The 18,825-nt window shown below is 42.4% G+C and overlaps 1 protein-coding gene and 1 pseudogene across 2 annotated transcripts; both read left to right on the top strand.

The window, feature by feature from the left end:
* The first annotated feature begins 5,359 nt into the window (after positions 1–5,359).
* On the top strand, positions 5,360–7,868 carry LOC308311791 (protein mono-ADP-ribosyltransferase PARP3-like; annotated as a pseudogene). The gene is made up of 6 exons: positions 5,360–5,601; positions 6,073–6,198; positions 6,287–6,466; positions 7,172–7,372; positions 7,479–7,637; positions 7,788–7,868. The product of its transcript is annotated as a protein mono-ADP-ribosyltransferase PARP3-like (transcript).
* Positions 7,869–16,466: 8,598 nt separating this feature from the next.
* Positions 16,467–17,716, top strand: LOC308311971 (N-acetyllactosaminide beta-1,3-N-acetylglucosaminyltransferase 3-like). The gene has a single exon (XM_080758800.1). It carries the CDS (start codon positions 16,567–16,569, stop codon positions 17,521–17,523), a length of 957 nt encoding a protein of 318 aa, XP_080614926.1. The 5' UTR covers positions 16,467–16,566; the 3' UTR covers positions 17,524–17,716.
* Positions 17,717–18,825: the final 1,109 nt, after the last annotated feature.

Raw genomic sequence — 18,825 nt, 5'->3', positions numbered from 1 at the left:
TCACTTAGCACACACCTACAGAAGTACAGTACTCTATTGTAATGTGTAGACACACATTTTCTCACACTCATCAGCTTTCCCATGCTTGCGTCGCTCTCCAATGTATATACCGAACATAAACACACACCCACACTCTCTCTCTGTCAAACACACCCAACCCAGGGGCCCCCGGAAGACACACACACACACACACACACACACTCAGAAGACTGTCTGTGAAGCACTCCAAAAATGTATACCGAATGAGGGTAACAATGGCTAATTCTGGGTTAGGGTTATTCGTGTCAACCAATCAACCCCCCACCTCACGGCTATGATGAAAAAACATGTGTGCACACACACACACACACTTCTGGCATTCCAGCCCATTCACCAACACCATGCCCGCGCATGAAGACATGCACACACACACACACACACTGCATCACTGGACCCCAACTAACTCTCTTCCAAGTGCCTTGGAGCCTCGGGGATCCCAGTTTGCCTTTGGAGACGACATTGAATATTAGTACTATTATGGACATCGGTGTTGACAGCGCCCCTCCCTCTGGCCCGGGGAGGACCAAACCCATAACGAGGCCACGGACAGGACCACTCCCAAACCCCCCCACCCCCCCAAAACCTCGCCCCCTAACGCACTGCTCGGACTGCTCGGTTGTTGTGGTTTTAAAGGGGTCTTTGTACAGAAATGCTCTTTTTATGATTGTTATTATAATTATTGTCATGATTATTTAATAAAGCATTTATACCATACCAGTGGGAAGATGTGGTTTTACTTTCACTTTGTAGTATTCCTCTTTGCAAAGTAATCGGACGGCAGTTCAGTCAAAAACGGTTCCGTTTTTGCATCCCTCGTTCGCTCCCCTCAACTCTGAAATGGAAAAGGGGCATTTGCATTTCTTTCACCATGCTGCATTCATGGTCTGGAGATGTTTTTTCTCCAGACGGGTAAAAGGGCATGGGGCCCCCCTTTGATGTCTATGTGTGCACGTGCCTGCCCACAGACCCCATGTTATGCTGCAATCCAAGTTCCCAACTCAAACGGTGTTGCCTCGCGTTACTGCAACGCGTGCACTAAGCCAAGGCTAACAAACTCTGACAAACCTCCCCCAACAAACTCTGTTACCTGACCTTATTGAAATCTGTGCACTGAGACAAGCCCCCCCCCCCCCCCCACACACCAAACTGCACCATTTACAGGGAAACTTTCACTTGCCGTATAAATGCTGCATATACAGACACTGAATCACAAACTCTCTCTCTCACACACACACATGCACGCACACACATACACACACATGCACGCACACACACACACACACCGCTGTGTTGTCAGCCTGCTAGAGCTGGCCTCTAATCTCCCCATGGTGTCCCATTAGTCTGGACCTCTGGTGGTTCTCATTTTAAGAGCTCCAACATCAAAGTGCGTGCACACGCGTGAGAGCGCACACACACACACACACACACACACACACACGGAGCACCCATGCAATTACCCTGCTTCTTTATTTATTTTTTTACCGAATCACCCACACACGGTTCCATTTATCCACTGTATAGCTTTCCACACCTAAACTGGACAAATGTTAACAAACACAACACAGGGTTTCCACATGGTGAATGCAACTTCAGAAGAGAGTTCTGTGGCCCACCGAGGCCATCCTCAAAAATGATGGGTTATAGCCCATCGTTTTTTTAATTTTTGGAGAAAAATCCTCCGCAATCCTCCGCAACACTCCGCAATTTGCTAATGTTTCTCATCCTCCGCAACACTCCGCAATTTCTTTTCTCCATAAATTCATAAAACGATCGGCTATAACCCATCGTTTTTTGTTTTGTTTTTTGTTTTAATCGTCAAAAATGATGGGTTATAGCCCATCGTTTTTTGAATTTTTGGAGAAAAATCTTCCGCAATCCTCCGCAACACTCCGCAATTTGTTAATTTTCTTTTCAAATCGTCAAAAATGATGCGTTATAGCCCATCGTTTTTTGATTTTTTGGAGAAAATCCTCCGCAACACTCCGCAATTTGGAGAAAAATCCTCCGCAATCCTCCGCAACACTCCGCAATTTGCTAATGTTTCTCATCCTCCGCAACATTTTTTTTTCTCCAAAAATTCAAAAAACGATGGGCTATCTCGCTGCACATCAGTGCTTTTCAGAAAAGTCCTGGAAATCACGTCATATGCAGGAGGAAAGAAAATCACTTTTATCGGCTTACACGTTAGCCTACAGTAAAAGCGAGAAACCGTTTGTGAGAAACCGCGAGGGAGCCGAAATGGGCCCCATTTCGACGACTTTAGCCCCGGGGGGGGGGGGGGGGGGGGCGGGGCATTCCACAGTTCCGCCAGAGAAGTACGCCACCGCCATCTGCTCGCAGGTCTGCGATCGAGGCGGGCCAAACAGTCACATGCACGACCACATCACACAAACGCAACGCTGGCAGGAAGTTACCAGAGGAGACAGCTTGTCATTGTTCCATATACCACCTCTTGTTTTCACAACTAAACATTCTTAACTCCCCCCCCCCCCCCCCCCCCCAACACGTCTGTCTGTACTCTGTAGCATCTGTGTGTGTGTGTGTGTGTGTGTGTGTGTGTGTGTGTGTGTGTGTGTGTGTGTGTGTGTGTGTGTGTGTGCGTGTGCGCGCATGCGCGCGTGTGTTGTTCCAGCGTTTTATCAGTGTGTAATGGTATACTCCGCGGGGGCCCATTTTTCCGTTAGCTACCAGATCAGAGAGATGTTTTGCCTCTGAAGCAACGAGGGCCGGGCCTTCAAAGACCCAAACTCTGGCGCCCTGTAAGTCGATAGGGCCAGATTGCTGAGGGAGCTCATTTGAGGGCCGTGCAACAGGAAGAAGTTAGAGAAACACACACACACACACACACACACACACACACAAAGAGCTAATTAATCTGGGGGATTATGCAATCAGGATGGAGCAGAGGGCGAACACGGCAGCACATTACTCACCACCAGGCTCCTTCCCCTGACTGGCTGCACGTTGTAAGTTTAGCTGCTGTTTTCCAAAGGAGATATTTTAGTCGTGTCTGACATATTGCTCCTAATGGCCTGTTCCGCACATTCCTAATGGCTCTCTGCTGAATGCCGGCTGCCGCTCATGTTAGACCTGTCAACCTGACAGACCTGTGAAACATAACTCCACATAAGACTGCGATCATGCTTCCAAAACCAAAGTGAAGAAAACTGTTTTGTGCGTGTATTTGTCCGTGTTTCTCGTCAGCGGGTTTGACCAATCGATCTGAAATTGCACATGCGGTGATGCGGGCATTGATTGTTGGCGTGTGAGAAAACCAATTCTTTACCCTTTCCGAAATTTAAGCTGTTTATTTGCATATTTGTGGTTATGTACCTGCCAGAGAGAGTGCCAAGACAACAGATGGAGAACTGGCTCAACAGTGCAAAGTTAATATAAATGAATTTGAAGTTTTAACGCATAGTCTGCACTCTGCAGTAGTCTGCAGTAGACCCAGCAACGAGGTTGTTGTATACGTGTGTGCGTGCGTGCGTAGTCAATAAAGCACAGCAACCTTAATTACAAAACAGTGTCAGCAAGAACCAGTGACATAAGTCACTGAACTACTTGCTACCTGCCACAATGCAGTCTGCTGTTCCCTTTGAGTACAACATTGATACAAAAATAAAATACAAAAGATATAATAACAGGAGATTTGTCTATTGTTTCTTTTGCTGTTGTTTATCTCTAGACGTTCAAATGTTTATGAACCACCATGGAAACAAGTCTCTGGCTTTTCTGTCATTATCTATTGGGCTATATACTATGTAGTGTTTTCATGATTTTCATCTTTTTTTCAAATCCTCCAAAATCAATTGTATCAATGTTGTACTCAAATGGAACAGCAGACTGCATTGTTGCAGGTTGCAAGTAGTTCAGTGACTTGCCATTGTCGACGATTATAATCGGGGCCGAGTATGCAAATACACAGACTATTCTGTCAGATGATGGGCCAAAATGCATTGTTATTTTATTTTTAAACGTTTGACCTAATTCTTATCTGTAAAATTGTAGGTGGACAGGGTTCTTTCAGACATAATCAGTGAGCCATTGAGCTTTTGTTTGTCAGTCATCAAAAGCCAAATCTATGATTTTCTTGGTTCATAAACATTCATTTAAGACAAGCAACGGCACCATAGACATTTTTTTAGTTTTTTGTTATTTTTGTTCCCAAAACATTTAAACTATCTTTATGTATTTTGTGCATATAGTTGTTCGTTCAAGAACAAGGAGAACTACAACACAGCAGCCTGTCTACATGATCCTAAGATTGTGGGTTCAAGTCTTCCTGGGTCTTTACTCTGAACCTAGTTTTGAAGACTTTGCTCCAGAAACCACACTTAAAAGCCCTAAAGAAATTTGTGTGAATGTGTGAAGGTATATAGAGCGTCGCAGTCCTGCCCCCTTTCATGAGCCCCAGGAAATGAATCCCAGTGCAATTTTCCCATAGCCATTTCATAAAGTATTTATTTAAAGACCTTTTAAGCGTCGTACGAAGCCAACTCGAGTCGTGACAAATCATGACAACAAACACAATATTTTGGACCAAACAAATAATAAAAAGAAGAAAAACAACAAACGACGCTCTATACTCACCAATGTACTCTAGTCTGTTACCCTGGGTTTACCTGCCGGAGGTTTGCACATGCTCAGTGTAAACAGGAACTGCGATGATGTGTTCATCAGAGGTGTTCCAACAGAGGTGCTAGAGGTGCATGAGAGTTGCTGACACTGAACTGAAATAATAAAAAGGATATCACAAAAAGAGAATAGTACAAAGTTGATTTTGTTTTTATTTTAAAAAGTATATCAATTTCATAACTGTGGATTTTTTTTGTGTATAACAGACTGAAAGATAAAGGACAAGTATATTCACTAAATGTTAATGTTTTTCTTTTGTGGATTGTCCATGTTCTTTAGTACATGTGTCAAACTTTTATTTTTGTGAAATGACAAAGGAACATGGATACTGTTCATTCAAGTGCTGTGGATGATACAAAACATTTGAAAAGGGAAGGGTGGCTGCTGTTTAATTCTCAACTGTTCTGGATCTCATTATTTACATCACAAGTTATGAGCTTTCTATCTAGCACCTCTGCTGGAACACTCCATCATCGCGGTTCCTGTTTACACTGAGCATGTGCAAACCTCCCGCAGGAGACCAGGCCGCGCCTTTATTTATTCTAGGTCAGCACTAGGAAGTATACTGTAGCACTGCAGCGCTAGCATGCATGATATCATGATAGTCTTTGATGTGCTAAACTAAAGAAGCAACTGTGTTTTGGAGGTGTTGATATCTGAGAGGAGTACTATACCAACCATCATGGCACCAAAGAGAAGGGCTGCCTCCTCGGCTAAAGCAGGGGGGAAGAAAGTCAAAGTCAAGGTGGAGGAGCCAGCTGAGACGGCAAAGGATGCCTTCACCTCAGCCAAAGGATGCCTTCACCTCAGCCAAAGGATGCCTTCACCTCAGCCAAAGAGGCCCTCCTGGCTGCAGGGCCACAGCAGGTCAAAGACAAGAGGAAGGTCGATGAGCATTGTGGCATCTCAGCATATGCAGGTACAGTAATAATAATAATAATAATAATAATAATAATACAACTTTATTTGTATAGCACCTTTCATGACATGAAATGCAGCTAAAAGTGCTTTACAGAGCAATTGCAGAGCAATTGAAGCTAAAACTGGAGTAATATGTTCCCCCATCTTAGTTTTAGTTAAAACTGCGGCTGATCTGACTGAATCCCCACTCGGCACAAGTTGCACAACAGAACACGCCATGTTTGAATTCAGTCAGTCAGTTGGTGCTCCAGTTATGACACACACACACACACACACACACACACACACACACACACACACACACACACACACACACACAGTCACACACACACACACACACACACACACACACACCTTGACTCTTACATGATGCACCTCAGCTGGACTTCCCTACAGGGATCAGTAAAGTTTGATCTTATCTTATTAGTGGAACCATCTCCTCCTCACACTATTATGTCTCATTCTGTCCCGCAGGTATATGAAGACTACGATTGCATGCTGAATCAAACAAACGTCGGATTTAACAACAACAAATTTTATGTTGTTCAAGTTCTCCACGAAAACGGAAAGTATTATTGTTGGACCAAATGGGGTAGAGTGGTAAGTTTCCAGTTCAAGACACTGAACCAATGACAACAAAAATGTCCCCCTGACCTTTCATGTCCAGTTTTTTTTAATCTAATTTCAGGGGGAAGGGGGACAATCCAAGTTGTCGAGTAGTGGAGATGCTGAAAAGGCAATAAAGGACTTTGAGAAAAAGTTCAAAGAGAAGTCGAAGAACAACTGGGCGGATCGTCTTAATTTCGTGTCTCACGCTGGGAAGTACACTTTGATAGAGGTGGACGGAGAACAAGATGCCGAGGTTAAGGTAATATTTGAGCGAGGTTATGGCACGGTAGAACAAGAGGGGGGTTGCTGAATGGAGGGCATAAGTCTGGATCTTCGGTGGTGAGGTGACCACTGCTCTGGTGGAGAGGTGACCACCGCTCTGGTGGTGAGGTGACCACCGCTCTGGTGGTGAGGTGACCACCGCTCTGGTGGTGAGGTGACCACCGCTCCGGTGGTGAGGTGACCACCGCTCCGGTGGTGAGGTGACCACCGCTCTGGTGGAGAGGTGACCACCGCTCTGGTGGTGAGGTGACCACCGCTCTGGTGGTGAGGTGACCACCGCTCTGGTGGTGAGGTGACCACAGGTGAGTAAAAACAGAGAGAAGGGCGAGTGGTGGTTTGCTCTTCACCGCGGCTCTGTGACCTCATGTTGTAATTGCGGTGGTCACCTCACCACCGATAAATCAGACTATGAATAACGCTTTAAACATCATCACCTACAAATTATCTATCCATGACAGACTTGACATTATAGATGTAATATCCAGATATGCAATTGGAACAATGTATGATTCAATGTTTCACAGCATGGTGTCCAGACTACCCTTTTGCCTCAAAGCGCCCTTTGCCACCCAAAAGAGAAAAAATATGGCCTGCCCAACATCTTTGGCCCATATCAATATTATATATTTTTATGTTTACATGCTAATGAAAATGTATTGCTTATTTTTCTGTCCAATGACAGCTGAGTAAGACACAGATTGCAAAAGGCTTTGAGGTCCTGGAGGAGATTGATGCGGCCCTGAACAAAAAAAAACGTGGAGTCAATCTACTGCAAGAACTTTCATCCAAGTTCTTTACCACTGTCCCACACAACTTTGGGTGGAGCAGACCACCAACCATCGACACAAAAGAGATTGTGGAGAGCAAGAAAGAGATGCTCATGGTAATGTTTTGTGCATACACTTTGTCTTCAATGGTAGCATGCCATGTACCCTTAGCTGATAAATTCAGCACTGAAGTTAATTTCTCAATCCGCATGCCTCCTGCAGGTGTTGGCTGACATTGAGCTCACCCAGACACTGAAGTCTGAGACGGAATTAAAGGCTGAGGAGGAGATGGTGGAGACCGTGCCTCACCCTCTGGACCAAGACTACAACTCGTTGAAATGCAGGCTTACTGTACTGAGCAAGGATACAAAGGAGTTCCAGGTACTGTTGTCAAGTGATATGGCACTATGAAGTACCATGAAGCAATGTATGCATCGTGAAAAATGTTGTCTATTGACAGTATTTTTAATTAACGCCCATTATTTTTCGTCGTGTTCTTCTCGCCTTTCTTTTTGTGTTTTTTGTTTAAAGATCATCAAGGTGCATCAAGGTTTGCACATGCTCAGTGTAAAGAGGAACTGCGATGATGCAGTGTTCCAACAGAGGTGCTAGAGGTGCATGAGAGTTGCTGACACTGAACTGAAATAATAAAAAGGATATCACAAAAAGAGAATAGTACAAAGTTGATTTTATTTTTATTTTAAAAAGTATATCAATTTCATAACTGTGGAAAAAAATGTGTGTATAACAGACTGATAGATAAAGGACAAGTACATGTTTTTGTATATTTTCTTTTGTGGATTTTCCATGTTCTTTAGTACATGTGTCAAACTTTTATTTTTGTGAAATGACAAAGAAACATGGATACTGTTCATTCAAGTGCTGTGGATGATACAAAACATTTGAAAAGGGAAGGGTGGCTGCTGTTTAATTCTCAACTGTTCTGGATCTCATTATTTACATCACAAGTTATGAGCTTTCTATCTAGCATCTCTGCTGGAACACTCCATCATCGCAGTTCCTGTTTACACTGAGCATGTGCAAACCTCCCGCAGGAGCCTATAGGCCGTGCCTTCGTGCACTATCCTTCTTATTCATTCTAGGGGTTTACTGGGATGCCACTGGTACCAGCCTATTCAGTGTGTCCCTTGTGATTGACAAGTCAAATGGCAACATATAATCGAGGACAAAATAAATCATAGACAGTGCAGTCAACCTAATTTGATCTACAAAGATAATCATTAGTAGTAGAAATGCCTCCCAAACTCACTGGGACAGTCATTTCTCATCCAATTAAGTTTAATATATTCAGGACTTGCACACATATTCACAATTTTCTAAAATAGATCAACATGCTCATAGAAAAGCACACTATGAGCTAAAACTGGAGTATGAATAGGCCATAATAAATGAGCAGACAGAAGTATTCAATGTGATTTATGAAATAAACGTATCAACATGGCTGTAGCCAGGCAGAGTTGAGCCTCAGAGGCCACCATACAATGCCTGCACTGTCACTTCCTCATTGTCAATCAGAGTGAGTATTTAAAGGCCCTGTAGCCAGTCTACCAAACTGTTGTTGCTGGCCTGGCTGTGGGTCTCCCGACCTGGGTCTCATTGTGCTGTGTTTTATCTTTCCCTGACTGGTTGTAGTATTTTAATCATTATTTTGTTACTCCCAGGTTGGGGTCATGTGTCTCGAGTCCTGAAGTGACTCGAGTCCATGTGCCAAGAGGGATAATGTGAAAGGACACAGACAAGCCAAGGTATAGAGGCCTACTGTAAATGATTTGTTGTGGTGTTTTTAGTTTATCTATTTTGCTATATTTACTAAATGTTTGTCTCTACTTCCGTAGTTATCATCACCACTGCTGTTTTGTTTAGCCTGAGTTTTATTGTTTGTTTTTATTGTTTATTGAGCCATTTCTGTTTTTGTTTGTTTTTCTCCCCAACACTGACGGACTGTACTGCCATTACGGAGTCAACTGGAGCCGAGGGGAGCAGCCGACCAGACACGGCGCGTCATCAGTGACAAAAAAATGCCATTATCACCCGTCACAATAGCTGATAATGACATACTGAAACAGTGAGTAGGCTATGTGGAAAATGTCCATACTGGGCCCATTGCATGGTCCTGATGACGGTTGATTTTGCATGTTCTATGGGTGATTCTGAATGGGGTGCGTAGACAGTGTCATATCACACTGAGCCTCCATGTTCTATATGGGTGATTCTGAATGGGGTGTGTAGACAGTGTCATATCACACTGAGCCTCCATGTTCTATATGGGTGAATGGGGTGCGTAGACAGTGTCATATCACACTGAGCCTCCATGTTCTATATGGGTGAATGGGGTGTGTAGACAGTGTCATATCACACTGAGCCTCCATGTTCTATATGGGTGAATGGGGTGCGTAGACAGTGTCATATCACACTGAGCCTCCATGTTCTATATGGGTGAATGGGGTGCGTAGACAGTGTCATATCACACTGAGCCTCCATGTTCTATATGGGTGAATGGGGTGTGTAGACAGTGTCATATCACACTGAGCCTCCATGTTCTATATGGGTGAATGGGGTGTGTAGACAGTGTCATATCACACTGAGCCTCCATGTTCTATATGGGTTAATGGGGTGCGTAGACAGTGTCATATCACACTGAGCCTCCATGTTCTATATGGGTGAATGGGGTGTGTAGACAGTGTCATATCACACTGAGCCTCCATGTTCTATATGGGTGAATGGGGTGTGTAGACAGTGTCATATCACACTGAGCCTCCATGTTCTATATGGGTGAATGGGGTGTGTAGACAGTGTCATATCACACTGAGCCTCCATGTTCTATATGGGTGAATGGGGTGTGTAGACAGTGTCATATCACACTGAGCCTCCATGTTCTATATGGGTGAATGGGGTGCGTAGACGGTGTCATATCACACTGAGCCTCCATTCTGGCTGCTGTGTTGTAGTTCTCCTTCTTGAACTAACAATTATCTGCAAGTGTCTCCTTCTTGAACTAACAATTATCTGCAAGTGTTAACTATATGCGCAAATCAAGATAGTTAAAATGTTTTGGGAACAAAAATAACAAAACAAACAAAAGAAATCGCTTGTCTTAAATGAATGTTTTTGAACCAGCGATTTAAAATAGGGTGCATTTTGCATCCCAAAACGCAGTTTATAGTTAAGCGACGCAATACAACAACGACCTCTGCATCCACGGGATGCACTTTGGATATTTAATCTGGCACTACACCTTTTCACATGGGGGTCCGCGACCCAATACATAACTATTTGGAGGTCCGTCACATGAAAATGTTTGATAACCACAACTAGATGGACAACCATATGAATGGATTGCTGCCTGGTGAGCAGAAGTTCACAAGTTCAAGACGCTGGTGGTGTGTTTGGGTGTAAACTTAAACTAAATATCCTTTTGCCACTCGATGTGCCACTCGATGTGCCATTCACTTTAAGCATGCACATACCCTCTATTGGGCCACATCACAACACTGTTGAATCGGCCTCTATAGAGCAGAAATCAGGCTGTGGCATGCAGCTTTCAGACCTGCTAAATTGACTAGAATTGATTGACACTTGACTGCCCAATGAACATGCTTCCATGAGCTTGTTATGTGACATAGGAGCTCAACTGATTAGTGCAACTGTCAACTGGCATAAGAAACCTGGGTTCAACTGGGTGGCTTAGTATGTGCACCAGAATTGAAATTCTTTCATTCTTTCATTTATGGACCACAATGGAAACAAACCTCTGGCTTTTGTATCACTATATATATATATATATATATATATATATATATATATATATATATATATATATGCTTTAAACAAAAGATCAGTGGCTTCACTGGAATAAGAGCCTGCCTATGAGACAAGGGGTTGCAGGTTCTATTCAGGCTCTGACCATGTGTCGAGATTAATCCATTTGGCTTTTTATTGAAGTACATTAGCTCACTTCATGTGTTGAATGGTTACAGATCCCAGCTGGATACCAAAAGGTTCCAGGTTTGAGTCCCTGCCCTGGAAATGTGGCACCATGTGCAAGATACTTTTCCAGGGATATGGCCGTTTTTAGCCCAGTGGAAAACAAATGCTTGCAAAGGATTCAGACTCGTGAAAAAAACCCATAGTTTGACCCCTCACATGCTACATAAGGCATAATTAAACAGACTTAAGACTAGTAGCCTACATTTTTGCCTGCATAAGGTTATTCCCTGACTGTCTACTTACCCTACAAGATCTCGATGGCTCACTTGTCACAGTATCCTTGTTCCTCTGGGTTTCATTCTCACTGGCTGTATTTTTTTATTATAGTCTGTGTCGCCCCCAAGTGGACAAAAGCAGTACAACCTGCATACAACCATACAGAGTTTAGAAAGTCATTTAAATAAAGTTATATTTTAAACTTTAAAATGGCTATACAATGTCACGATTACAGCCCACTAAATGTAATGGGGTTTTTTTAAGATTCATTTATTATGTTTCTCTTAACAGTACAAGGTGCGGGGGGGTCCTTATTAGTTCAAATATGATAATTGTGGGGGGTAGAACACACACGCCAAGGAGGAGAGCTTGTAGGCCTACAGTACAGTAGCCTACAGCAAGTACAGTACAGTACCACTCAGTTCAGACCGGTCAGATTTTGTTGTATATTATTTAGCATACCCAGTAACATAATCCATTGGATACATCTATGAATTATGTTTGCGGTGGTTGTTGAAAACCACCATGCCAACAATCAAAGTAGTCACAAAGTGCACAATATTTACGAATTCCCTACCAGCTAGGACACACAAAATAATGTTGAACATTGACATTGAGTCATAATCAGCTCTTACTCAGCTCTTACACAATCATGATCACAGATAAAAATATAAATAATGGACGACAGGTATGATTTTCAAGTTAGTTGAAGTTAATGAAACAAGTTAAAGTTTATTGTCATAATGTACAGTACATAATTAGCAGTCATGGAATTTGTGTCCAACTCAACTTGTCATAGTAATACAAAGATGAGTGAGTGTCATCAAAACAATATTTAATCAATAAATCATGACATTTTGTAGGCCACTGTCCTCGAGGCTCGACCAAGACGTCCAAAACCAAGACTCTCACATGAATGAAGAGAATCAGAGCAGCTTTATATCAAACATCATGGACTTGATTATTGCTCATTGCACCCCCAATTACATTTCTCGATTTTTACAAATGGAACTACAAATAGGGTAGCCTACAAATGGAACTAAATGGATCGTGTGCAACTATTAGAGGGTACATACACACCAAATGGATCCCAAACCATTCTGAGTCTACAAATGGAACCAAATTAAATTCAACCCATTTTTAACTGACAGAGGGTACAACTGGAACCAAATGGACCCTGACCCCATGAGGATTTAACTTTTATGCACGCGTGTGTGTGTTCTAACTGTTCTTGTTCTCTATCACACACACTGAGGATTCATGCCACGACACCCTGAACCCAACATAGAGCGGTTCAGTGAATCTGGCCTTGAAGGTGTGCAGGAGAGTGGGAATGTCAGAGGACACCGTGTAGAAGGACACACTGCCAACCAAACCAAAACTATGTTGTTGTTTGTCGCTTTGATAGAGATCATGTTCTGCCTTATCAAACCAAAACTATGTTGTTGTTTGTCGCTTTGATAGACCAACTACCAGTGCTACCTTACAAAACCAAAACTATTCTGTTGGGGTATAGCTTTGATAGTTGGTGACATTTGATGAGACATCTTCTATTATGAGACCCTGGGGCGAATTTTATACGCCCGCAGATTCATACCTGAATTGTATTATTCAGGTATGGGACATTTATACGAATTTCCCAGAGTATAATTTGTCAGTGTTCCTTGTTACTTTTTTACATTTTACATGCTTGCTTGGTTACATTTGGTAATGTGACATACAGTAAGGCTGAAAAAGTCTGATACACTTTTTGTTCACAGCACACACCTGAAAAAAGATCTTTGATATTAAATAATGATGATATTTAGAATCGTAAATATTGATGATGATAGTTAAGTAAAAGTATGAAAGTACCTCAAAATAAATGTATACTTAAGTACAAAAAGTACCCGGTGTAAAATGTACTTAAGTATAAAAGTAAAAATTCCAAAGTACAAGTACAAAGTACAAGTAAAAAGTACAACATTCTTTTCAAAATGCCTACAAAGAAAAGAAAAGTCCAAAAGTGCCTTTATTTCAACACTCGTCTCGAAACTGGCCATTCATTATCGATGGCATTTAATGTTTGTGTTGGGATAAGCACTAGAAACTGGCCATTCATTATCAATGGCATGTAATGTTTGGGTTGGGATAAACACCAGAAACTGGCCATTCATTATCAATGGCATAATGTTTGTGTTAGGACAATGTTTGTGTTTACATACACGCACCCTCAGGGTGCAAGCAAGCTCACACAAAAATATATTTCAGATGGGGGTCCATCTGTTCACAGTCATTTAGGGGAGAATGGGGAGAGCCATTGCAATTTGCAAAACAGACATTATAATAAGGGCCTTTCTCTGCCCCACCCCTCTCCCACTGTTTATATTGTGTTTAGTTTCCAAGATGGCCGAAGCACCAGGAGGGGGTGGGGCAGAGGTGAGCGGGCGGGATCGACATATGACCTTACTGGGCTGCATTCAAGATACTTGCCTTGTGTCTGACATCTGACTTGTGTCTGAACACAGCTTTGATGGATGGATTTTCAGTAGCAAGAGCTTGAAAATGTCTTCTAAATCTAGTAAAAACTGGACAAATGTGGATTACATTATTGGGGTAGAAAGTTGAAACCAATATCAACTTTAACGACCATCTCGTTCGACAGACGTTTACATGCAATGCACGGTAAGATACTGTACAGCGATTATTATTATTGCAAATCACCTGGATGGGTGAGTCGTGTAATGTTCCTGACCTGACGTTAAGCTGTGTATGTGTTCCACAACACAGCCATGCAAAATAACAGCTACGAAAACAGAACTACAATAACCAGCAGATGAATCGAGCGTCAGACACACACACACACACACACACACACACACACACACACACACACACACACACACACACACACACACACACACACACACACACACACAACACCATGCTTCTCTGTGTGCATGTGAACGAATGAGTGAGGTGATGACTTTATAAACTTTATGCGGAAAATGCAGAGATTGTGAAATCAAGCGAGCCCCGCATATTTTGCACATTTTGTGCGGAAATGTGTAGCGACTAGTGAATAAAGAAAGGTGTCCAATTTTAATGTAGCGGATTAAAAGTATGATTTTTTTACTTGTAAATGTAAAAATATAAATAGTAAATAAAAGTACAAATTCTCAAAACGTGTACTTAAGTACAGAAGTAATTGTACTTCGTTACTTTACACCACTGGACCACTTTACACTGATCAAACAAGTAGAACTTGTTTCTTGTCACTAAAGCGGCATGATTTTCACCTGGACAAGGATGTTTATCTTTCATGTTGTCTACTGTATGTCATGATGCTCAATGACAATGCCAGTCACAGCAGTCACAGCACTTGCCATTTACACACAGGAATTGCAGCATTACAAAGGTGAGTTAGAGTGCTATTGAAACTATTCAGTACTGCTGAAAAAACTATGGAATTAGCCTACTACTTAAATGAAGACAATGATTCATTAGAATTCCAGGTTTCTGAAATTGTATATTTAAATATGTAACTTAAGCATTATATTAGGAAAATATGCCTACATTTGCAAATATTTGTTTACATCTTAGAGTCAAACGTTTTAAATGAGGGAATATTTTCACTCCAAATAAGACAATAATGTGAGCAGACATAAAAGAGTTTTGGTGGTCAAATTCTATTTTATTTTACCTTTTAATATACACCTCAAGTCAACATTAACTAATGAGTTTGTTTCACATATGGACCAAATGATCATTTTAAGTAAGATGAGTCGGCTATGTGGAAATGTATACGGAATGTGGCAGTTTACCATAGTTATCATAATTGATACATTTTGATCTGCTGATTATGTATGTTTTCTCTGTATAGCCTACCATCCAAGGCTTTTTCAGATCCAGATGTCACAATTGTTTGTATTATACACGCTGATGAAGGCTTGATGCCTTGTTTGTCCGTGCTGCTTGATGAATTAAAGGTACGAGAAGGACTTCGGAGTGCTGGCTATTTCTTTATTAACGCAAGTCTGAGCCGTGCACCCGGTAAACTGCATATTCAGACTGAGAGTGCTTGTTTTCGCATACAAGCACGCATGTGCGTGCGTGTGTAGTGTATACTCAGATGTGCTGAATCAAGTCCATTGTTGTCTATTGTTTACATTTCAGGGCCAATATACAAGCTTCCTCACGCTCACATAGACGGTCCCTGGAACCGTGTGTGTGTGTGTGTGTGTGTGTGTGTGTGTGCTCTCATAATACTGCTGTTTGACAGACAAACAATTTATAGCCAACTGGTTTCAGTGCTATTTGGCATGATCCTCTATACGTACTGCAAAGTTTCATAAACGTGCCTCTGCATGCATGTATTAGAAGAAGAATTTTCATAAAACTGCAATATTCATTGTCTCATTTTTCACGTCAAAAAAGTACTCCTGATTTTCTTTGTCCGTATAGGTCCAAAGTTCACATGTAGAAATATTTGTGCATTTTGAATGTTCATGCTGTTCGATCAGACAGAGAGACGAGGCATGAGTTATGCCTGTTCAAAGTGCCTGCTATCGCTGCTTGCAGCTATATTTTCTGTAAAAGAAAATCGCATACAAGCTTCTCTTCAACTGGGATTTCAGAAAATGTAGGCCTATTTAAAAGTATATTTGTCATTGAGTCCGTTGTTAAGGCCCCATTCTCACTCGCTGACGACCGTCACATACATTAGTCTACATCTGAAAGTATCCACATCAAAGCCAGATATTAACAATCTTTAAGTATAGAGAATGGTAATGAATATTGTGGCATCATGCTTCTTCATTCAATCAAATGGTTTTGCACCCAGAGTGAGCAACAACCTTTTTGTTTGTAAATATTGATCACGTTTTTTTCTGCCCCATCAAGGATGAGAATGAAACTGTCTCGCACGGTGAAGCGGACGTTCTTCATTCTGGTTGGAGTCGTGGTGTTGTGCCTCGTAATCCTTCTTAGGCAAAGCCATCGTACCAGCGTTGAGGTAACGGGAGAAGACACAGCAGGTCGGATTAAGGCAGCCAAACAAAGCACCCCCTCTCTACCGTCATGGCCGCCCTGCCAGAGGAACACGTCCATGGCCCACAACGTGACAGGCTTCTCCTCTCTCCCCGCTGTAATCCAAGACCACCTGTACTACCGCCACTGCCGTCACTTCCGACTGATGCTGGATGTCCCTGGAAAATGCGGGGGGGCGGAACGATCCAAAGACGTCTTCCTCCTGCTTGTCATTAAGAGCTCTCCAGATAACTACGAGCGACGAGAGGCCCTGCGTAAGACCTGGGGAGAGGAGAGGTTAGAGAGTGGCAAGCAGATCCGTAGGGTGTTCCTCGTGGCGACAACGGGCAGTGGGTTTGAGCGACAGAGGCTGAACGGGCTGCTAGGACTGGAACAAGACGAGCATGGAGACATCTTGCAGTGGGACTTCAACGACTCCTTCTTCAACCTCACTCTGAAGCATGTCCTCTTCCTGGAGTGGATGGACAGGAACTGTCCACACGTCCAATTCCTCCTCAATGGGGATGACGACATTTTTGCCAACACAGACAACATGGTGGAGTACCTCCTGAGCACCGTGAATGCCAAGGAGGGACACAGCGAGCACCTCTTTGTAGGCAACCTGAATATTCGCATGGGAGTCGTCCGTGATCCGCCATGGAGCAAATACTTTGTCCCTGTTCAGGTGCAGGAGTCAGACATATATCCTCCGTACTGTGGCGGTGGGGGGTTCCTCCTGTCAGGATATACAGCCTCGGTCATATATAACATGTCCAAGAACATCCCTCTTCACCCCATCGATGATGTGTACATGGGGATATGTTTGGCCAAAGCAGGTCTCAAGCCTGCTAACCATGTGGGTGTTATGACTTTTGGGCTGACGGTCTCATCAAAAAAGATAGATCCCTATCACCCCTGCTTATATAGGGAGATTCTGTTGGTACACAGATTCATGCCGCTTCAGAATTATGTCATGTGGCACAGGGTAAGAGACCCTAACATAAAATGTGGGCCTTCTGATTTAACTGCCCAATGACTGCCCAACAATACAGACCCATTGGAAAAAGGTAAAAACTGAATTAGAAAAAATCTTTAAAAGAGATGTTCCACTGAACTCAAGGTCCTCTTTATTAGACATATATGAACAAGTGTTCACGAGTGACCAGTGCTATATACTGCATATTCTGTTGACAGTTGCAAGAAGGATTGTGACACTTGGATGAAACCCAACCCCTCTACTATTGATCAGTGGCTAGTGGCTAAACAAAGTTAAACAGATACTGTATACTAAGATGGAATATATGATAATGTTACAAATTAAGCTCCCGAACTTCAAAAGGAGATGGGAGTTAGTGGTAGAATATCTGGAAGCAGATTCTACAAATAGGTAGAGCTTCCGCCCAGATACCCTAACTTAAAACCTCCCATATCACAGTGAAAAGTTAAAGTTCACCCCCAAGGCATTCGCAAGGCAAATCATATTATTACTATGTATTTTTGTGTATGTAGGTGTGTGTGTGCATGTATGCTTCTCTAGAGTGTAATGTCACTTATTTTGCTTTTAAAATTAACTGAGAGAAAATGAACATGTCTTATAATATGAAACAAATTGCCTGTAAATTATATTATAATGGCAATAAAAAAGTTCAAATATATACACAGTGTGCCTGCTATCGCTGCTTGCAGCTATATGTTTTGTACACATTTTCATGTATCAATGCTGTAACAATACTGCAATGTAGAAATACTGTAAAAGTTTGGAATTTAAAAAAATACTTGCGTAAAAGTACTTTGTCGGTATCAAAATGTACTTAAACCATTCCCCGCCTAGATCTACGCCAATTGAATTAATCTGACTCAGCACCAGCGTAGATCTACACCAATTGGTCTTTTATAGTAGGCTACTTATGATGGATTGAGTCGTGATGGTACTTATTAGCATGAATACTGGACAACTCACCCCGGTGAGTTGTCTTCACTCACCAAAAAGAATAAAAAGGGTGAGTTGTCTTGTTACCCCAATAAGGACCCAGGCCAAATGCCATTGCGCAGTAGCCTACACCAACAAGTCTATGTATGCGTGGTGTGTGCATAGCCGCATTGCATGTGAAACTATATCGTGCTGTATTTTGCCTTCCATTTCATAGTCATGGTCATGTGAGGAGAGCGAGAGAGAGAGGGTGCAGAGAGAGAGAGAGAGGTGTGGATGGAATCATCGTGCGTGCATATATGGCACATCTCTCTCATGTTTAGGTAATTGTCACGGAAGGCTTGGCACGCCGTGGATCTACAAGCTCCAAGTGTTGGGTCCACATGCAGCGCGTTGTGAGCTTGCAGA

This window comes from Protomyctophum bolini (assembly GCF_963924005.1).
Source record: "Protomyctophum bolini genome assembly, chromosome: 24".
NCBI lineage: Eukaryota > Metazoa > Chordata > Actinopteri > Myctophiformes > Myctophidae > Protomyctophum > Protomyctophum bolini.
This window is presented reverse-complemented; position numbering and strand designations above follow the sequence as displayed.